At 41.2% G+C, this 22,979-nt stretch overlaps 1 protein-coding gene across 2 annotated transcripts in view; it reads right to left on the reverse strand.

Annotated features, from left to right (window-relative positions):
• The window catches only part of KCNQ3 (potassium voltage-gated channel subfamily Q member 3), a gene marked incomplete at both ends in the record, with an annotated part of 195,440 nt that overhangs the window by 15,177 nt on the left and 157,284 nt on the right, over positions 1-22,979 (reverse strand). Inside the window, 9 exons of one of the 2 annotated variants that reach the window (XM_082300709.1) lie at positions 1,016-1,072; positions 4,760-4,786; positions 6,008-6,102; positions 7,446-7,541; positions 8,459-8,569; positions 9,914-10,069; positions 12,047-12,219; positions 13,922-14,048; positions 15,853-15,943. In XM_082300709.1, the coding sequence (XP_082156835.1) occupies positions 1,016-1,072; positions 4,760-4,786; positions 6,008-6,102; positions 7,446-7,541; positions 8,459-8,569; positions 9,914-10,069; positions 12,047-12,219; positions 13,922-14,048; positions 15,853-15,943 (933 nt within the window). The remainder of the gene's footprint in view (positions 1-1,015; positions 1,073-4,759; positions 4,787-6,007; positions 6,103-7,445; positions 7,542-8,458; positions 8,570-9,913; positions 10,070-12,046; positions 12,220-13,921; positions 14,049-15,852; positions 15,944-22,979) is intronic. The other variant, XM_082300710.1, reaches the window with a different exon arrangement.

Genomic DNA, 22,979 nt, shown 5'->3' on the forward strand with positions numbered 1-22,979 from the left:
ATAAACGATGTCACATAAATCTATGGGAAGAATAATCCAAATCCAATTCGTTGTGAAAACAGAATGGATATTTTTCACCAATGGGTGCAGCCATTGTAGGTAGAAAGTGGGTACTTTTTGCTTTGAAGTGAACATATCATGTATCAAGCACTAGAAAGCATATCGAACTGCAAAATCAGTCTCTTAACTATTTTGCATGGGCCAATCATCAAAGGAAAAAATGGAATGCTTTGCTTGCTGCTTTCAAAAGCTGAAGAGTTCCAGCTAGAAAAGCTGAGTTACATGTTGATGTTTTCATGTTGATATTTGTGGAATGAAGTCGGAATGAGAACAACCAGCTAAAGTTGAACGACAGCAAGGTGTGGGATGGAGTAAAATACTTTGCAATTCAGTCAAAATATTGTTTCTAATGATGTGTCTTTCATATTCCTGAAATGCCACAAATTATGTCTCTTTGCAGGAAGGTAAAGTTCTTGCCCCACATCTTAGGTCACAGTTCAGCAAGATATTTAAGCATGTCACTAACTTTATTCAGATGGTCAAAAGCATCCGCTTGTTTTGCTGAACTAGAACCTGCAAATACACATGCAAAGATGTTGTTCCACTGAACTCAAATTCAAAGTAACTTGCATGAATTGTGTTGGCAGGGTTGAGACTGCATAAGGAACAGAGTTTAGCTCTTGTAATGTATTTTTCTCACAGTAAATTTCAAAATGATTTGCAGACTAGGCTAGTTTCATTTCCATTCTATGGAAACAGAGAAAAGCACCTGTTTCTAAGCAGATAATTGGGAGAGTCAGGATAACATCCCATGTTTTTTGAACAGCAGAACAATTAACTATTTGCAAGGTCATGCAACTTTCTTTTTATTCTTAATAACTTTTAAGTCTTATTGTTCCTTACTTTTGATGGTGGTTAGGTGAACTACTGTAGTAAAAACAGAAAGTGCAGGCAGAGAATGGCATGCAAGAAATATGAAAAGAATAAGGCTCAACTGTTACTTGAATGGATATACCTAAGTTTTCTTGTGAGGCTTGATCCAAAGAATGACTCCCTACTAAACATGACATTACTGTAAAGTGAAGAACAGTTATTAAGATGAGACATTAATGATTATCCATGAAAAGCTCTATGAAAAAGAATGGGAACAGCCTTTCATTTGTAGTTAATGTAGTGTGCAGATCAGAGTGGCTTTTTTCTCCTTTCTGTTTCGGGCAGATGCATTAGGATGAAATGCTGGCAGTGAAGTTTTATGCCTTTCAAAGTAAGGTTTTATTTTCATTTTGTTGTTAGCACTGGCAATACAAAAATGAACCACATTTCATGAATTCTTTCATACTCACATAATAGGAAGGACAGGTACTGATTATGCCACTTAAAAAAATCAAACCAACTTTCAAATGGCACAGAAATATTATTTATCTTGTAGAGTTAAGGAAACAGGGATAAATGACTTTTCTGCAATCACATAATAATAGGTCTAGGAATATACATGCTCTCCTGATGTCTAGTTCTGCAGCTGGACAATGAGGATTAGGAACAAGACTCTAGGAGAAAGTTCAAAATTCTTCACTTAAGTGCCTGTACATACAAGTTTCAACACTAGTCAAAATCAGTGGAACAGCTGCTAACAGCAGCACTGAAAAATCAGGCCCCAATATTCATTCCCCAAACACAGACATAAAAATTTGGTCCAGAATAAACAAAATGTCCAGCAAGCAAATGCCCATCCTAAATGTGGGTCAGGCTCCCAAATGTTGGCTAAAAGACTCGCTGCACTCCAGCAGAATTGAGCATTAGTAACTCTTTCTCATAAATCTCCCTTCTTGAGAGATTAATTGATGAAAAGGCTTTGCAATACAGGGAGAAAAGCAATTGCTATCTGAGATTTCATAGGGCTGTGAAGTTTAGGCATAGATTAAGGAAGAAAAAGCCAGTGGCACCTCTGGCATGAAGTCAGTAAACTCACCATCAGCGAGGCGCAGAGAGCACAGCCCCAGTTCCTCCTGGTTTGGGGGACTATACAGGGCCCATAGGGAAGATGCTGTTCTTAAAGAGCAGCATCATAACTACCACTTCCCTTCACTGTTTACAGGACAGACTTGAGTTCCAGGGCAGTGCAATGTCCTCTTCACCATATCTCATATCTTCACAGTTTTAATTTAAAGGGAGCTTCAATAAAGCCTTGGGCTGCTGCCAAACTTTACTTGATTTTCCACTACAAGAAGTCCTGCCCTGCAGCCTTGCCTTTGGATCCAGCTTCTGGAATGGACTTTTCCACTCATTTTTGACCCCTGTGTTCTTCCCAAATGGTCTAAGAACAAGGACCTATATCTGTCTGTGACTTCATCATGATGACAGCTCCTGCTTCTCTCCTGATCTAAGAGAGATCCTAGAAGGATCTGTCACAGAGGTCAACTCTAGAATTGTGGAGTTCCTAAAGAGCTTTTACACTACTCCATAGAAACCCTGCCACTTCCCATCCTCAAATTTTGACACAGCCAGGCCTCTTTTTTAGTTTATTAAAAGCTTCTGTGAAAGCTTTGGACCAATTCTTCTCTCTCCTTTGTCAACCACAGATCAGAGAGTGCCATTGATTACTACAGCAGCTTTCTCATTAAGTACTTAACTGATGGAAGAACCTGGAGGCTGGGGCCACTTATGGCCTGCTCTCCCATTAGAACCACGTTCCTTTATTGCTCATTTATTTCAATACAGTCAAAGCACAAACTTCAGTGGAGTACAAGAAATAATTTCTATGCTAAATCACTGTAGGAGGAAGAAGATTTTTTTCCTTTTTTTTTTTTAATATTCTGGTTTGTAAATAAGAGTTTTATGAGAGATGGAAGGTGGTACTGTCAAAACAACCAGATTTTATGACTCAATCCCATTTCTACTGAAGTCAGTGGATGTTCCCACAAGTACCATTATATGTCTGTTTACCTGGAGGGTTTCCAATCCCTTTAATTGAATGCTTCATGCCATAAACACATTCCTGCTAGCAAGAAGGCTCCCATGCAGGTGTACTAATGATTTTGCTGAGGGTTATTACATATATAACAAAATAAAACTAAGATATATCCAGCTAGAATGAGGGGCCTTGGGATTATAGTTTAAAAGATTTTGAGCTGTGAGTCATACTTTTCCATTTTTAATTCAGTGTGTCAATATAAAATAATTTCTATAGTCCTGAAAGCTACAGTAACTCAGAAGCTACTCCACAAACTGCTACAGGTGCAGGAACTAGCGGGGCTGTGACCAGTGGTAAACTGAAGCAGTCATTCTCTTACCTAATTTTAATCTGCTGCTGCATCTCAGCCAGAACATTTTGACTCAAGGTATGGAATTACATACTCAAAAGGATTTCAGCTCCTAAGCTCTCCCCTACATATTAAAGACCAAAGTTCAGCTGTTACCAATGCTGGAGAGGGCTAAAATCTCTAGGCATCTGCATTAATGCAACTGAGCTTGCTCATGACTGCTTAGCCTGGGCAGTTCCATGGTTGTAAAGTACTTACGCTCCATGGGGGTTCAGAAACTGAGTACCACCCACCCAGTCAGTCTTTGAGGAGGGGCAGGTGAGTTCATGATTTTGTTGGCAAGAGGAGGAAGATATCCTTTCCCAATATTTTGCCACTAGAGCACTTGCCTGTATTGTTAGAAAACGTGGGATAGGTTCTTATTTTCTGCTAAATGAAGCTTGAACCCAAAAAATTCATAGAAGAGCAAGTGTTAATCTTTATTTTTTTGTTCCCCTTCCTTTATTGAAGTTGTCATGTGTTGCATGAAATATTTAAAAAACAAAACGAGGAACCTAATTTTTCTTCAGGCCAGGGACTGGAACTGAGACCTGACTTCTGGCTTAGTGTTTTCAAATATTGCTACAATTCTTGTTCCTTTTCTCTCCACTGTAAATGGGGATGCAAATGAAAGTAGCTTCAGCATGAGTTTGTCGATCTATTTATCCTTTAATTGCTATTGAATTCATTGTGGGTCACCCCCTTATAGCAGTTTAACATTAAGTTTTGACTTACGATTATTGTATGTGCATTTGACTCTTCCACTTAGCTAAAGAGAGTTATAAATATATAATTTCCATTTGAGACCTTGCAGGTTGACTGACAGTGGCTGCTCTGTTGTAGTCTTCAGTGACTGACCAGTACTAGGATTGATGATTCCTTCTTTCTCTTTACTTGGAAATTCCCTTGTGTGATAGGGAATATTCCCATTTTTTTCAGCAGGGGAGGGATCAGGGCTTCAAACCTAATATCACTTTTACAGTACCACCAGAGAGACTGACTATCCTGCTGTTCCATTTTAGACACCCATCTTCATTGTCAAGAAATCTTTGAACATGTCAAACTGACACCGACCCACACAACATTGCTCTGTGAATGACTGTGGAGCAACAACAGCAACCAGAATCTTGAATTCGCCCCAGAACAGCCTGGATGATAAAACCTGGCTCTACAGCATGGATCAGGAGAAATCTAGACCATGATTAGTCATAACAAACAATAAAGCTGTTTACAGACAATCAGCAAGCAACACTGCCTTTGTACAGTTAGCATGTTAGCTGTATTGTCAGGAAGCAGTCAGGAAATGGATTTGTTAATAATTTTTACTGATTACCTGTGGTGTTAGTAGCACGTTTTAGTTAACAGCTCATGAATCCACAAGGAACTATTTAGCTTGCATCCTCCAACAGCTGTATTAAAACATATATATATATATATATATAATAATGGCAGCTACATACCTGGCAGTACCATCCAATTGCTCTTTCCTTTTATAGAAGAGAGGATGCATTACAAGAAAGCAAGGAGAGAAGAATCACATAATAAATTCAGCATATTTTTAAAACATAAATTGCTAATCTACTGTGAATACCTTATACATGTTTTGTTCTGTGACCGTAACTGACAGAGAAAGTGGAATAAAAGCTACATTTTCAACTAACCATAAAGCAAAAAAAAAAGTGATATAGATTCCTGAAACCAATCTGTGCTGCTTAGATTGGCAATCCAGTCCTTGGTGAGAAGTGATCTCCCCTGCCCTCTCTCCCAGGACCTTATTTGCAAAACACCAATTAATTACATGTTGCATTTGAATCACAGAAGAACCTACATACAATGAGGAAGCTTGAAGTCACAATAATGAGTCCAGACTCCTTATGAGTCTGAGAATTATTATCCAAAAAAACCCTGCAGTCAAGAAACCCTGAAGACATTACTCTGTAATGGAAAATGTGGAAATAGAAGTGAGAAGAGATAAAGAAAAGGAAAGAAATGTACTGAACCTTAATTAAACACTTATGGTGTTGGGTTTTTTGGGTTTTTTTTTGTAGAGGTTTCCTTTTTGGAGTACATGAAATCAATTCTAAAAATAAAACAAAGAAAGGGTGAGTGTTTGTAATTTTCCCTTTGAGAAAGCAGGAGTCTGAAACATTTCAAATCAGTTTTGAACAACAGCTGGAGCTTCAGTAGCAGTGCAGTGAGCACAACTACACGTGGAGACCTCTGAGTCAAAAAGAAGTTTAAGGGCATTTTTTTCAGAATGAGGCACAACAGCAAGTCCAGAAAAAAGTTTAAAGCACTAACTTAGATATGTAATGCCCATTATTAGTAGCTGATAGTCTGTAGCTAAAAGTCTTGGCTTTTCATAGGGCTGTATAGGTTTTTTAAAACATTTTTAAATGTTAAGACCTAAATGTGAGAAAGGTGCCTGTTTGACCAGCGAGGAGAGTGAGGATCAGCCTAATTGCTATAAACATATAAACATCTGTTATATCTGAATGTCCTTATGTATGGAATGCTTTCACTGAACTCAGAAGTGGTGACTGAAATTAAACCACCACCTCAAAAAAGACTCCTCTTCCTCAGAAGAGTTTTCTGGAAACTATGTGTTACCTACGAAAGCCTCGTTGACACATATATAAAGTCTATGTTCCCTGTCCTGACTGATACTTCACAGAAAATGATGATGGAGAGGGGGATAATGCACTTACCTGAAAAATGGAAATGATACAATTGATTCATAAAACCTCCAGGTAGCGACTAAATCAATCCTGTTGGGGTTAGTAGCATAGTATCTCCAGGCAGCCTGAATTACAAGGGAGAGGAAATAATTAGTGTTAGGTTAAGTTATTTCCCAGCTGACTGCAGCCAGACTGTCTCAAAGAACATAACGATGAACCTGAGTGATTATCTGGAAATTAATTACTAATCAGCCATACCAAATGAGTGTCACTGTATGGAAAAACTATTGACACTTGATTATGATTTGGGAGGGTTGTTAAAGGAGATAGGACATGGAGAGAACCACCAACAGAACATGACATTACATTAGACTTAACTGGTTTTATTGTCCTCTCTGGTACATCTAAAAGAGCTTCAAGCACTGCTGGCCTTGCCTCCTAACGTATCATCAGAGGAAATTTTGCTGAGCAATTTTCTACTCCAGCATTTAGTTCAAATTAAAATTCTCCAAAAAAATTTCTCTAAGCACATACCTAAAATCCACTTTAGCTAAATAAGCTACCTGGTGAGGGGAGATGCTGTAATTTAAAAGATGAATTCCATTCACAATTCATGCCTGAAGCCCCTTCTGTTTGCTAAAGCATGTTTTTAATGAGAACAGTAATTAATTTTAATGCCACTCAGTCTGTTTCTCCTGAGGACTGGTTTGATCCTGAGCACCAATGCTTCCATTTGATATCACAGAAACTTTCTCTGTCCCTCTGTGAAAATGCTGCCATTTACTTCACTGCCATCAGGATGTGCTCCGTACCTAGTAAGAGTAAATCGTCTCAAATTTGTCAGCACACAGACTAATGATTTTAAGCTTAATGTCCCAAATTCATAACAAAGCCCATAACGGAAGACCAAGTGAGTTAAGGACTATCTTCCCATTGAATTTTTGGATCATCCAGTGACAAAACAGAAGATACAGGGTGTGTTTTAGTTTTTAAAACCCACACAATATTTATGTTATTTGCCTTGATTGAAACTGTCACTGTCTATTTTGTTACTTCTATTGCTGTTTTCACATCAATAACAGCATAACTCTGTTTGCACAGAAAAATATTTTCTGAGGGGAACTGAAAAAATCTGGAGTTTGGAAAGAATGCATTTTCAACAACTTGTTTTCTTTGATTTTGTGGCACTGATGCAGAAGCCAGGTGGTTTCCAGAAGCTAGCAGATGAGACCCTTTCTTCAAAAGACACAGTTCTTCTGAAAGATATTCTGGGAGTTGAAAGACTTCTCAAAACTGCAAGGGCCTCTGGATTACCTAGCTCAGTGTGAAAAACTGACAAACACGCCTTCTCACCCCCTCCAATGGGAAGTGAGAATTTGGGCAGGGGAGGAGTGGTGGCCCTGGTTAACATGATGCAGCAGTCTTCATGCACAAAACTTTTTCAAGGAAGAGGAAAGCGGCTGCAAACCTGAATGAGCTCAGCTGCCGGCTTTCTTCTTTTCTCAAAATGTTTTTGACGATGTTGCTCCTGGACCTTCAATGCCAGCCCTGATCCCAAAATGCCCTGAAAGCATAGAGTGATGTAAGATTTTAGATATTTCTTACTCAGGAAAAAAAGGGATTAATGATGAGAGGAAGCAGGTCTATGGGTGGAGATGGAGATGGCTACATGGAATCGTTGTGCAGTTCCCATGCCTTTCCTGCTGCCCCACTCATGGGACAGGAGGTTGTCATGATCCTCTCAAGGACCACAGCCACACCAAATCATTAAATCATTTTAAGGTCCTCTACAGACTTCTTGAATGTCAACTGCCTTTCCAAGCTGGAGGTGGCCAGGTGCTGTGTTACTTTCCACTCAGGGTAGAGTGAAACTCTGCTTGTGTGATACAAGAGCTGTGCTAAAACATACTTTGGATTTGGGTATACAGGACTTGTCATCCTCTGTGAAATTCTTTCCAAGTCTGGATCTAAAGGAAAAATATCCTAAAATCTGGGACTGGGACAATTTCTGTTGCTGTTCAGCCCATCTTAGTCAGATCTTGTCCCATTCTTATCTGAGGACTTTGCAAATAATGAAATGTGCCCCCAATACTAATTATTAAAATAGTGGGCCCTAAAGACTTTCAAAATATGTCTTGTCAACACCAGTAAACTACCACTTGCCAGTGTACAGTCTCATGAACTGCCTTGTGGTTTGCCAGATTGTTCACTTGCTGGATTAATTTTCTCCTGTGCCAACTAGCACAGTCAGACAATGCCCACATAGTGACTGGAAGAGTATTGGGAAAATGTGTTATTCCCAATAGGCTCTGTGAAAGGTTGGGAAGAAACAAGTTCCATTTACTGATACAGACCCTCTCAAGTCTCTGGAGTGCTTCTTAAAAAGGGATTTGGTTCCACTGATGACTTTGTTAACTTTACCTTCTTTTTGCAAGTGTACAGCGCTGGGCTGGGTCTAACAGAGGAGGGGAAGGTACTTACTGCAGGAAGAGCAAAGAAAGATACTCCAATGAGAGAGAATGTGGCTGCAATCAGCCGTCCCTCCCATGTTTTGGGGGTCTTGTCGCCGTATCCAATCGTAGCGAGGGTGATCTGGGGGCGGAAGGACCAGGACTTGACGTAAGAAAAACAAAGCCAACAGCTCTGTGTCAATGTCACCATGATAGCTGCATAACTCACTTAGCCCTATGGGTGCTTTTGCCCAGCTTTGTGAAATAAGATCTTGATTATGGGCCAACCAGTTTTATTGGTGGCATCATAGTCCCAAGGCATTGCATGGAGAATGGACTTAGTATCAAAGCTGCTGCCTCTTTTGGATGCATTTGCAGCAAGAGAACTCCACGAGTCTCCTGCCCACCGTCAGTGCACAGTTAGGAATGGGATTTGCCAGTTAGCAGCTTGCAAACCCTTAACAGTAAGCCAGGACTAACTCTACCTGAAGTCCTGGTCTTTTTAAAACAAAGATGATTTTGTGAAAACTTGATCCTTTCTGGCACAATTGTTAATCTCCAACTGTGTACTTTTTCTAACCACAATAGCACAACGTGCTGGATGTAAAAGGATATGAAAACATCCAGGTGTTCTATGCAACACTTGGTATCTTTTGACTAATAATGGGGGAGGGGGGTATCTTACATTTATGAGTGAACTACATTAAATAAAAAATATGCTGCTGAGTTTTAGTCACAGCATGACATAGACTTCCTTGACTATCAGTAGCAAAGCCACATGAGTTCTGTAATGGCAGGAACATTCTGTGATTGAATGAGTAGTGGTGCAAACCAATGGTCTTCTCTTCATCAGAAAAGACAAGAACAGCGATATCAAAGATCCCTCTTGTTCAGTATCCTACCACAAGTGGCATTTCCTGATCTTTGGGGAATACATGGAAGACACAAGAATTATTGAGTTAACCTTTCCAGGAATATTTTTCTGCTTTCTGCATCTGAACGCAGAGACATCTTCAGTCACTGGGTCCTTAGGAACCAAACTCCCATGAGTGTCTGCCTCAACTGCCCAAATGTTTGGTGCTCTTTGATAGCCCAACAGACCCATCCATTGGCCAGCTCTGGTTCTGCCATTTTCTGAGGGGCACAGCTCTCACAGGCAGGAAACTGCTGGCATGAGAGCTCAGTCTCCCATACTTTCTTATGCCTGAAGAGATGCTCCTCTAAAAGAGAGGCTTCCCAGACACCAGGAACATAGTTTGATTTCTGAAGGAGGTTCAAGCACCTAAGGACCTTTGTCTGAAAATCAACCTGAAAATCAACAGGATTGTAGATTGGTTGTAGGGGCACCCCTACTTTGGTAATATTACATGGGTAATGTGCCTTTAACCCAAATATAGCAGCGCTTGCACTGTGATCTCTAAAACTTTATCTCTTCTTGCATATGAAGTTTTGCAGAAGGGTATAAGGTATTTTTGGAGTCACTTACCAGCCCCCACCACAGTGCATCTGCATAGGTTTCAAACTCCTCTTTCATCTCCACCCCATTAGCATCTTTTTCTGGAACATCTTTTTCAACCAGATAAACAAGAAATGAGGATAAGATGAGTGTCAGGAACCCGATGTACCAAGCAGTGATGAGTTCCTGAAAAAGAAACAGATAAACATGGAAGGGCTGAAAAGAGCCTCAATATCCACAGTGGCAGAGTAAACATCAGGAAGAGAGAGAAGCACAGAGGATAACAGCAGAGCTGTCACTGCTGGCTTTGGTCACATCCATGTCCAGCCCATCTCAGCACTTAGTGGGAAATAATGCAGAGATTTACAGGAATTTGCCCTTACATGGAGTCTTCCTTAGGAGCAGCCTGCAGGAACCTGCAGTTACGGTTCTGCATAAAGCTGGGTTAAGGGCTTAGCTGCACTCATGGCACAGGAGGCTGCAGGGCTCTGTCCCTGACCTTGACTCTTCCTGTTCCTTCTGCCCCTGGGCTTGGTCAGTCTTAGCAAGCAAATCAACAGCTCTGCCCTCTCCCGACCTCCAGAGAGACAAGGCTGCAGGATGCACTTCCATCTCTTCATCCATATCAAAGCAGATTCCATTATGAATGATGTTTTCAACATGAATTCATGCAATAACAGACCTTGAAAATAATCTGTGTGCAAACAAACCCCGAACTTCAGTGTTTTAGAGACAATGACTAAAGTGGAATGTGTGTCTAATCCCACTGAGGCGGGACATGCAGCCACCCAAGTTAAAATCCCAGAAATATCTGAAACAAGGCAGAAACAGGTTTTTTTAAGATCTTCAAAAGTAGGTAAAAAAATCAATATTCCAATTCATTTTATGAGAACTGTATTAGGACAAAAAAAAAAGAAAAAAATGTTGCAGCTGAGAACTTTGTGATTGAATCCTGAGAAAAGTGAAAAACTTTCTTAGCTAACTTCTGGTGTGCAAGCACAGCAGGAAATTGTTAGCAAAATTGTTTCATCATTGTCTCCAGTAAAGAAAAGTTCTCACAACCCCTTCTAATCTCCCTCAGCCAGCTGAGGTCTAAAAGTGCCTGATGGGGAACCAAACAAGTAACATTTGAATGAAATCTGACACAATGAATCTTTAACAATTTCTAAACAATGTGTTTGGTACATAGACTTCTTCCATGATCTGTTTCCTGAGAAACATTTTTGACATAAGTGTTTATCTGCCACCTGTCTTGTAGCAAGTTTATATGATGAAGAAGCAGAAGCTGGTAAGAAATGTAGCATGTTGGGTATCCCCATCAGCCCCTACACAGAAGCAAAGTCTAAATATGCTGTGCCAGCTGGCATTTTAGCTTTCAAAACCCCCTAAAATGTCAGGAATGCCATTCATGGGTAAGAAAAAGCAGTATGTATGTAGTGGAGTATATGTAATTTTTCTACATCCTGTGCAGATGAGAAATCTCATCTAGAAGATTTTAAAGCAAATAGTATTTAACTTGTAATAATGTTTTGTGAAAATGCAAGAACACAAGTATCTGTCTGGTGTAAGATAGGTGTGTCTGGTGTGTCTCACTACAGCATCAAGTTAGACCAAGAAAAGATGACTTTAGAAATTTTTGCGTGTCTGGGTACCCACTGTGTCCATCTCTGTATTGTCTGACCTATGCTTCCAAAGAGAAATTTTACCAGTAGATCCCTCTGAAACCACATTTCTGTGCACATTTCTCAGGCTAATCAGCCTCTTTCCACCCCTTCAGAGTCCTCTTCCATCTGTTGATCAGACAAGTCTGAGAAGCCACTATACAGGCATTTCAAGTTCACAGGCATTTTTGTCAATGATTTCAGCATCCTACACTATAAAAGGGATGTCTCTGCTCCCATTCAGAGTAAGGGCAAAATTCCTGTTGTAATGTGTGGGAATGAACATGCTCTCACTTCCCGGCACGACTATTGAGTACAGAAAGGTAAAACAAGGGGCAGAAATCATTCAGAGAATGGAAAATGGAATAAAGCTGGAAGAACAGAACTGTGTTTTGAACTGCTAAACATAACCCCAAGGCACTGCTGTGCCTGTGCATCCCCTCTCTTTCCTTTTACTCTTTCTCCCCAAGCCCCAGCTGAGCCCTGCAAGCTGCTCACTTACTTTGCTATGTGCACAAATAGCTGATCCTAAAAGCTTCCACGTGCCGCCCCGCCTGTCCATTCGGAGCATCCGTAGGATCTGAAGGAAGCGGAGGCTTCTGAGAGATGTTGCCAGAACATTGCCCTGGTTCCCAACAGCAACCACTGGCACTGAGGCAATCAGCACAAAGATGTCTGCAAGGCGAAAAGAACAAAGCCTGCCAACAAAAATGGCCCCATCATCTGCTTCTTAATCCCATCTGGTTGTGCTGCAAATTTCCCTAGGCAAACTTTGAAGCTGCCTGAAAATGCCTTCTCTTGCCGACTAAACAGATATCTGCACCTGCCACAGTCAGTATCAGGACCAGAACCTCCCAGAAAGCCTTGGGATCTGTTTACAGATCAATGCACTAGACCTGAGACACTGAGCTCACTTAGGGATGCATGGAAACAGCATCCTAATGCTGACAGAAAACCAGCCTTGACTTCATCTGTACCACTGGAACACCACAGTGAACAGGTCAGCAAACGAGAAATTCAGGTTTGACGGTACACTTACCATTTTATTCTTTTGGCTGAGTTTTCCCACTAAAATCTCAAAGCAAGTACTACTATTATTTTTTTAAAATGCTCACAGGAACAACTTCCTTATAACTGATTATATAACTTCTTTTTTTTCTTTCTTTCTTTTCCTTGTTTCCCCCTTCTTTTTGACCTATATACACACACAAGAAGAAAGTGGTACCAAACGGCTTCAAACATTCTCTGGGTACTCAGTCTTTGAATTGTCTTTATATATTCTTTCCAGCCAAAAAGAATGGATTTCAGATTTATTCACTTCCAATCATTATCGAAACAAACTCGTACCAGTGACAAATGAGAGATGATATTAATAAATCCAGGATATCTTCAGTTCTTTACCCAGATATCAAGGAGGATTCGTTCTTAGAAGTGAGATGACACTTCTACTGAGAAGGCATGAGACAATATCAATCCCACTTGCTCACACTCTGCTGCCTTCACAAACCTACTAGAAGTATAAGAATTATCTGTACAACAGTAGCACCCAAAGGAGCATTACTAAATTGAGGATAGCACAGATGCACAAAGAAAATTTGTTGCAATTTTGTCTATCATTAGACCCATGAGATGAACAAAAGCGGGAGAGGAAAGAGAGGTTTGTATTCATGCAGCATCATGGCTCTCCAGAGTGCTATGTGCTGTACAAATAGAGAACAAAAACCCAGTACTTGGCCTGAAAAGCATCAAAACAAGTGAGGGTATCCTAAAATCAGTGAACGAATGGGGATGACAGGTGTTCTGGGCAGAGTGATCTCCTAAATGTTGGCTGGTTTGTTTGTGGATAAAATGAGGAGTTGCAGGAGGGTATTCAAACATGAATAATGAGTAATTATGTTGATAATTATAGGCAGTGCCTTCCAAGCCTGAAAGACAATATGGGTGAAATCACAATGATACTTGTTTGCAAATGCAGACCAACAATACAATTGTAAAACACAACATAAATATGAAAGAAGGTTGGGAAGATGCGATAGAATTGGGATCTCAAGTAGTTTGAAACTGAAGGCAGAGAGAGTCTTCCTGGGAATGAGCTTAAGAAAAGTGCAGTGGGACTCAGGACAAAGAAAATGTATTTGGAGAGTAGAAGGATTCATTTTTTTCTCACTGACTAAATAGCCAAGTGTCTCTCAAATTAGTTGTTATTGCTGGCTACTTCAAATAAGTGCTCCAAGAAGGACACAGGTCCTGGCATAAAGGCTAGATCTGATTTCAGTGTTCTGTGCACTGCCAGTCACCAGTTCTTTGATATCCTCCAAACCGGGTTAGAAGGAAAAGAACATAATGGGGAAAACTGTAATAGAGAGCATGTGCCTACCCAGCATGCACAAAGGTTTCCTGGCAAATTTGAGTCTCCCCCTCCATCCTTTGTAGCGACAGCAACAGCCAGCAGCCCAGATTCTTAAGGCAAACTCTGCTCCAAAGATGAAAATGGCAAAAGTTTCCTGTATCAAGACACAAACTACATTGTTAGTCTCACAAATTTTTGCAGTAATTCTGGACACAAGGATACAGCTGAAGGAAACAGATGAGGTGCAAGTGTTAGGATATGTGTGAGAGAGAGAGGAAAAAAGTGGAGGAGAATCGAGGCTGATGACAGAGGCAAGGCAAAGGGGGGCAGAGTTTTCCAGCCTGCTAAGTACTCAGCAGGAAGGATTTGTCCCTGCCATTGGGTAAATGTGAAGTGCTTACCCTGCCTTAATGGAAGGGCAATTACTTCACAGAAAAATCTCCTGCTCCAAAATGAGCAGACATATGTGAGTGGTGACTGCAAAGTCCCCAGTGCACTCTGTACCCTCCCCCCAGGGTCACCCACCAGCAGCTTGTTCGTGCAGCCATATCTGTTGAGACAGGAGCAGGATACAGGATATTCACATGGTCATAAGTTTAAAGCAATGATAAAGACATATATAAGACAAATTTAAGGCATATATTGTTCCCTTAAATTTCTGGTGAACGAAGGAATGGGATTTTCCACCTTGCTCCAGAACCTTTCTAAGCATGGGGAGGGAATGTGGAGCAGAGAGCTTCTCTGAGGTGCTCAGCAGAGATGGGCCAAGGGCAGCCTGGGACACATGGTTACTTTTCCTCTCTGTGAATTGCTGGCAAGAGGGAAAAGGGGACATTTCCTCATGCTCATTACCCACAGGTGTTTCTGAAAACTGCTGAGAGTCACATGAACACAGGCACAGGAGAAGGAAAAATAACCTCAGGCTTTTTCAAATGTGAAAGATGGGTCTAAGCAGGGTAACAGAGACCAAAAGCGAGTTTCACATTCCCTGAAGGATGAGGGTGTTTTCATACAGGCACTTTTTTAGAAGGAACATGCAAGGGGAATTCACCTTTCATTCCTTTTGGCATTTAGCTCTTGCTTGGATCTATATGTCTCTGGGGGTACAAGGGGAAATGGAAATTGAGATCCTGGAACTAATTTTGCTGTGCAGTTTCTCAAGGGATGCTTTAAACAAGGCCAGGTTAAGATAGACATTGTGCCCTGTATTTTATGATAGCTATGAGAGCAAAGGAAGTTTGTTTTTAGGGTCATTTTCATAAAATGTTGAATTTGCCATTTTATATTTAATGAGGGTTTTCCCCTATTTTTTAATTCTTTTGCTAAATGAGAGGTCTTACTGAAATAAAATCTTGAGCATGAACTTCAGAATTTATAGAACAAGTAATCCGGAATGTGTTTGCCTGTTGGGGCTCCTTCCCCCTGCCATGGGGTCCGGGGGGAGGGGACTGTTGCAGAAATCCCCACTGCAGCCTTTGCCGTGAGTACATTTTCTCTCAGAGACACTTCCTGCAGCAATTTCAGTTATATTGCTACTGAACACAAGCATGAGTCCAACTCTGATGACCTCCCTTGAAAGAAATACTAGAATTAGTAGGATGCTATAGAATGAATCAAAACTGTTGAAAAATTCCCCCAAAAAAGTTTTCAAGTGTGCTTAGGTCTGGCATGGCCAATAGGAAATATACTGATAATCTGATGGAACAAATGCTAAAAGCCATTATTTAAAAGCCTCAGGCTAGGATTTTTCCTCTCATTTTCTTTATGCTCAGGAACCTCACTTTCTTTTTACTCAGTTGGTGTTGACAACAGACTGTGAACTCTCCAGTATATAAGTGTACAGTCACTGCTCCACGACCAACAGCACTGCATGCAGAGTTAATAGTAAGTTTCCATCCCTGCTGAGGGGCTGATTTCAATTCCAGGGCCTTACCAGGGTGATGCCACAATTTACTTACCAGCAAGAGCAGCCAGTCTCCAGAAACCGTCTCATACTCCTTGAAAGTTGTCAGGACAGCTAAGATCAAACACCCCAAGACAATCAGAAACCTGGAATGAAATAAAAGAAAAAAACCCACAGCATTGTTACTCCTCTCTGTGTTTGCACTGGAGATATTGCCTATAAAATCCTGAGTAGAGACCTCCAAGGGACGGCTGCTTCCCGTTGGCGAGCAGTGAGGTGGGCTTTTATGAAGATCAAGGGTTCTCAACCAGGATGGAGCACGGGGAACTGGCAGTCATGGCAAGAACCATGTGTCGGGATGTTCCTGGCCAGACATGCTTTAATTAACTCACATTCTTCAAGAATGAAATGGGTGATAGTGCATTTTCAGAAGGGATTGTTTGATATGGCAGAGGATTTTATTGCTCAGGAGGTCTATTCCAAGCTGTGTGCTGCCCAGAATGGCACTGCAGTTACAGTGCAATGGCTCTGCTTGGCACACCCTGAGGCCTGGAAAACAGTAAACACTTCATTATAATGAAGCACCAGGACAAACCTGCCCTTGAAAACTGCATTGCATTTCTTTTTGTTTTTCTTCCTTTTTGCAATCATTTCTATGCAGATGAAAAGACAAAAAGGTTTGAAAGATTAGCAAGAGAGAGTAAATTTCTGCTCTCCAGTAAACAAAGTGTGTGATAAATCACTGCCCCTGTGTTATTTTCTGTCTGTGAGGCTCCAGAACACAGAGATTTGACTAAAAATTTAACTCCCACTGCTGGTAAATCCAATTCATTCTAATTGATCTGGTTTGCAAAACTATTCCCAGGTTCAAGCTATTCAAATTCTTTTATACAAGTGATTACTGTGAAGCAAAGTGGGGCAAGCTCATATGCTGGTACTTCATGTACCCAGATCATGGGCATTTTAATGTGCTTCCAAAACCTGATCCACAGGAACAGAGGGGCAGGTGGCCATGGAAATATTTTGAGTTTAATGAATAAATTAGAAGGATGTCTTTGTAAAAGCTCTGGATCCACTGCTTTCATAGCTAGAGTACATCAAAGAAATGATAGGCATTAGGTACTGAAATCATCCAGGGAAAAAAGCTTGTGAAGAATCAAGCTGTGTTTATGTGTAATACCTGTTTTGAATTTCAATCTGGTTCCTGTAGTGTGATTTCATTTCTTGCTGAGTAAAACTCCACTTTGTTTCACTGGGTGAAATTAACAGAGCCAGAGCCTGCAGAGTGGAGGCAGTAACCAGGGACTCAGCTCAGCAACTCGCGTCCTCTAACCTGCCTTGGTGTCTTGGGGTGACTTTATGATGTGTATCCCGTATCGCTGCCCTATGCCCAGAAATTAATTCTTGTGCCTTTCTATGCCTCTAAACTGAGCCTGAGAGGGAGAGGGAAAAACTGAGCAAAACTTTTTCAAAGCAGTTTGCAGCTTGTTCAAGGTCACACAGAGATAGCGACTTTTTTTTCCCATCCGAGGCAGGGGAGCGAGGAAGCACCCGGCTTGCTGCTCCCAGGTCAGTTTCTGACCAGTTGTTCAGTTTCTTTTTCTCCGGAGAGAGACTGAGAGTTGAACTTTTTTCCTTCCCTGGAATTTTGGATTTTCTCCCTTTTCCACTGGACTGCTTCAATATCAGAGCACATCAGGAGGACTTTCCACCGGGCACAGAGGGCCTGGCCCTGGGCCAAGTCCCAGCTCCGAGGAGACCACAGGGAGGACTCTGACACTTTCCCAGGTTTTTTTCTCCGCAGAGAGACATTTTATTATTTAGCATTATTTTCCTTTTCCCATGTGTTTGTTAAATAAATAGTTTTTATCTCTTTCAATTTCCTTTAAGGAAAATTTATTTTTTCCTGAACCTGGTGGGGGAGGGGTGGTGACCTGCCTTCTCTCAGAGGATATATTTCTACATTTGGCCAAACCGGCACACTTGGGTTTTTGTTTCCTTCATGGCTGAGAAAACCTAGGGCTAAAGAAGGTATTCTGAGAATGTGCAACTCATTTGCAGCTGGAGTGAAAGGACAGAGGTGAACTCCAGATAGCTCCTTCTGCCTCTTGGAGGGAATTTCCTCTGAGCAGCATCCACTAGGACCCTCCATGGAAGGAAAAGACAACAGTGAAATACATCATAGCAAACCCTGACGGATTTCTTTGCTGTGGCTTTTCTGAAATTCACTGTTCTTATGCCAGGAAAACTTCTGATCAGCCATTTCGAGAAAGGTTAGAACAGAAGTATATAAATGTGTTTGCTCATGCTAAATAATTTTGGATTTCTTTGGCAAGTTTCACTTGTCCCATTCCCCAGCCTTGCTCTAGAGCATGGGTTATGTAGTTGGCAGGAAACAGACCAAAATGTGTCTCTTACCATCTACCTACAACCACACTCTTGCTGCTCAAGACACTTGGCAGTTCATGTAGCAATTTTGTGGTGCTCCTGCCATGCCCTTGAGCTCACTCTGTCACACCATACCTTGTCCCCACTTTGCAGTTATAAAGCCAGTGGCTCCCTGGCTTCCCAAGACCCATGATCCAGCAGTCCTGAACCCCCAAGAGCGAACTGGTGAAAACTAAACAAAGACAACATGATTCCTTTGAGTAACTATAAGCCACCTGTGCTCTGCTGCAGTACAGCCTTTACAGTGGTACCACCACTAACACTCCATTTAGAGCCTTGAGCAGCTGCTGCTTGGTACTTTCCATTACAGCTGCTACTTTATACCATGTGAAAATTCGGTCACCCATCAGCTCACAAGCATCATTTCAATGATTTAATGAAAGGCGAAACACACTGAAAGCAGTCCAAGGAAATTACATCATTACATTACATCATAGGCTACTTAAACTGCAGGCATGAATTTATGATATAATTTAACAAAACACCACTGTCAATTAAAGATGATGCACAGATTTGTGTACAAAAGGAAGACAGAAGATAAGTTAGTAGTGAAATCGTCATCTTTTTTGCCTAAAAATGCCTGAGGTTTTACCACTAGAGGGTACCTGTGCTCCACAGAGTGAGGGGATACAGCTCCCTCGTTTTCCTTCCCCATGAAACGGACTCAAGGCAGGTGATGTTCAGGTGAGCTCACCCACTTATGTGATATAAGAAAAGGGATCTCTCAGTGATGAAAACGTTTTGTCAATAAAAATCCAAGATGCTGGCACCAAAGGAAAACTGCTTAGTGTTGTTGGAGGTGCTGCTTGTCCAATCTCTCCATGTGGCACAGCCCACACTGCAAGTCCCAGCTCCAAGTGAGAGCCCACCCACAAGAACAACAGATCATGCAGAACAAAAACCCCACTAGAAGTAGGGTGAGAGGGTCATACTGAAGATCACAAGTTTTCATAAATAAATCTTGAGGGGAAATCTGAGAAGAGGTTGTGGCCTGAACCCCCCATTGAAGGAAGTGCATGACAGCACCTCAGAGGTGCCATTGACGAGTGGGAACTGCAGTCCCCAAAACCACAGAGCCCACAGAGCCACACTCCTGCTCTTTCCTGCAGGACACTGGGGTGTGAAGGGATGAAAAGCCTGTGTTTGTACTCATAACCACAACGCATCTTGGAAGGGTCAGCTTTCCTCCTGCTGCACCATTTCCAAGGGATAAACACCAACTGCAAACACCCACAAGTTAATCAGCTCACAGCAGTCCTCCTCAGCATCTGCAATAATTATGACTGCGGCTCAGAGCACGCCATCAATTTTAATCTGCATTGATGATACACAGCCCAGCCTCTTCTGGTCTGGATCTTGGTGGTTTTGAAGCTTGCAAGTCTTCTTGTGTCCTCTTTCTATGGAAGATGCTATGCTATACAGATGGCATGCTTCTTACATCAGTCCCCCTTGCTCAGCAAAGATGATAACAAGCTTCACCTTCCCCTTGCTGCTTCTGCCCATATTGTGGGCACACCTATGCCCATGTGGTGGCCATGCAAACATAAAGACAGTTGGCAACAGGACAATACCTGAGTCTACACTGCCTAATTTAATCTTGTAGAGGCAGCAGTGCGGGCTGAGTGGTTGAGTCTGGCTGTAAAATCATAACAGGCAAATCACAGGATAAGAAACTGCTGAAATCACAGAGGATGAGCAGGAGGAAGGCTGCCAATAACCTGGAGAATCAAGGGACAGAAGGGGAGGAAATCTGAAATTTACTCACAGTTATAATGATTCACGGGACATAGAGCACTAAGGGTTAGAAGAAAGAAATAGGATGAAACTCAAGGTTAAAAATGAGAATTGAGTCCTATTAAGTCAAAGCTTCCTATTAAACAGGCTTGCAGCAGGTGGCAGTCCAGACTTCAAGAATGTGTTTCACATATGCTAAATGAGGATCTGAATGTGTTCTTCAGCTTTTTAGAATCATCCTCACCAGTATTTTACATAATTTTTCACAGCATGTTACATGGTTCCTATTTGCAGCATTATGACTTAAAAATGTGATTAGTTTGTTGTATGCATAAGTTCCTGACCACAAAATGGGAGTGCTCTTTTGTCACTGTCACAAATAATATATTATTCAGGTCAATATATTTTCTTAGTCTTAGAAATTGAATGTTTAATACTCATATTTTCTGATTGCACTATTTTGGTGTATTAAAAAAAATATTAAAAAAAATTCTTTCCCAGAAAAGAAATAGTTTATGACTATGCATGATCATGAATCTAATGTTTCTTGTATGAACAGCACAGACTGTTTTGCTTTGTAAATTTTTACTTATTTTAATATTTCCCATTCTTTGAGTTTTTATTTTATATCTGTTTTCATTTGAAGCCAATAGAATGCAGATCTAGCTGAGAACATTTATATGTTTTATATACACATCTTCTCAACCTGCTTCCTGTTCACCATTCCATCCTTCAAAATTGTAGGAGCAGATCCCGCAGTAATTTGCCTGTAATCTATTCCAAAGCAGCTTCCCTGTGGAGCTGTCTTGAGCACTAGATATATCACAGGCAGGCCAAACATTTGCATCTGGTATCATTTTGACACATTTTTGTGCTGTAGCACAAAATGTTAAGTCTCAGTGAGGTTTAGTTAATAGGGAGGAAAGTGTGCTTCTAGTGTACAGCTCAGGTTGATTTAAAGCAAAGAGCTCAAGCTGGACAGGAGCGCCTACAGAGGATATATATTCTCTTTAAGAACAGACTGGTGATGAGCTCTTGTGGAGAGTTTTACTGTGTAAATGAGCTGAATGCCACCCCTTATGGTCACGCTTGGTTTAGATATAATTACAAACACCACCTCTTAATAATGTTTATGTATTTTTTACTATTGAAAGGATTAGCCAGCCAGCCACCCACAGCAGTCCTATATGACCAGGTTTTTCTGAAATCCCTTACTCTGTATTTAGGAATCCCATCTACATGTGTTCAAGGATCCTGGTTACAAAATTATAATCCAGGCTTTGGGCAGGAAAGCTTCTCGAACAGTTACTAATAAGAAATCCCCTATTCCAATAGTGCACAGGATACTGTTTGCTCTCTCATCTTCAATATCACTTCTTGCAAGACATTGTGACTTTTCTGTCTCCAAATTTTCTTATGAATCTTAGATTTTTCTGCTTTGCTTAATTTGGTACTTTATTTTCTTCCCTTAAAGCTTGTGCTCTGGTTTCATTATGCTCTGCCACCTGGTAAATGCTAATGGAATTCTCTAAGACTGTGATATATAAGGAAAATCTGGCAGTGTTCTGCTAAATTTTTGGTTTCGGGTATCCAAAGCAATATGGTTCTAAACCATGATTCCCACACAATTTCCCAAATTTCATACTGGAACAACCTTATTTTCTTCAGCTATTGGCATTTACCCATAAGGATTAAAAATGCATCTTTTCTCACAGTTCTTTCAGTTGCTCCATATTCCTACCCACCATCTTTTTCTCTACTTCCAAACTTCATTTTTCACAGAACATCTGCAGTATCTTGCACTGATCACTTTATGGTTGCTAATGAGAAGCTTGAGTCAGGGTTTTTAACACTAAAAAAAATGACATTACCAAATATTTGAGAGCAGCTCTTCAGAGGCAAGGGAATGCATGCCTGATTTCCGCAGACTTGGGAATACTCGCTGTTTAATATTTAGATACTTGAATCTTTGCACTCCCAAGCAATAGGCCAGAGATCAGTTAAGGGTGACAGGAAAAATCCAAACATTTTACGAGGCTAAAAAAGGGCAGGGGATGCAGGGAAAAGCACTGAGAAACTTAGTGGAGCTCCTGGAAGAAAAGAGAAAAAGCAGCAAGTCCTGCAGAAGGGATGTCCTAAGGTTCCTCTTTCTTTGCATCCACAGATTCCACTGAGTGCACACACACAGCTCCATGCAGAAATCCCTGTCTGAGTGCCATTATACAGCAAGGACAGGGTAGAAATACCATGCTCAGTAAACTGTATTGTACTCTTTCTCACCTGCAAAGGCAGAGGCAGAAAAAAGTCCTCCTCACAATGCTGAAGGAAACCCTAGGAAGTAAGGAAAGATCCCCAAAAGATCCATAGTCTCACTGGCATACAAGATGACCTGGCAGGTGATGAGGTGGTAGCCCAGAATGATGTTTGTCCTTTGGTGACAGAAGTGACAGAAGTGACAGACATTGTCCCTCTCACAGTAGGAAGCTGAGGTAGAAAAGCCCAAACCTTTACTCATGTCATATTTTTGATGACCTTGGGCTCTCATTGGCCTCTGAATGGGCTTCACTGCTGTTTCCTTAAGTCTGGAAAGCTTTTAAAATCAAGATCTGGGGGAGGGAAACTGTGTTTCACAGCAGGGCATTTAGGGTGAGAAAGAGAAGCTTTTATATCAGATGGTTCCTCTTTCCTCTTCTCCATGTACAAGCTAAGAGCCAGGTTAAAGACCCCTTGTCCCACTTTTTTTCAGGTCCAGTCCTTTTTCTTCTGAGCCCTGTTGACCACCATTGCCATCTTTCTCAAGGAGTCTGGCATGCTGGTACATTTTGGGTCAGCAATGTCACACAGCACAGACACCATCAACCTGGATTTTCTGCTCAAGGGGACTTTTCAGAAGAATGGCCTGACACATTTCCCAGGTTTGCTGGTATGAGACTGAAGAACAGCCCAGAGCACTACATTTCCCTCCCTGTTTTTTCTCAGTTTAGAAGACAAGAGTCACAT

The sequence above is a fragment of the Coloeus monedula genome, assembly GCF_965178545.1.
Source record: "Coloeus monedula genome assembly, chromosome: 1".
Taxonomy (NCBI): domain Eukaryota; kingdom Metazoa; phylum Chordata; class Aves; order Passeriformes; family Corvidae; genus Coloeus; species Coloeus monedula.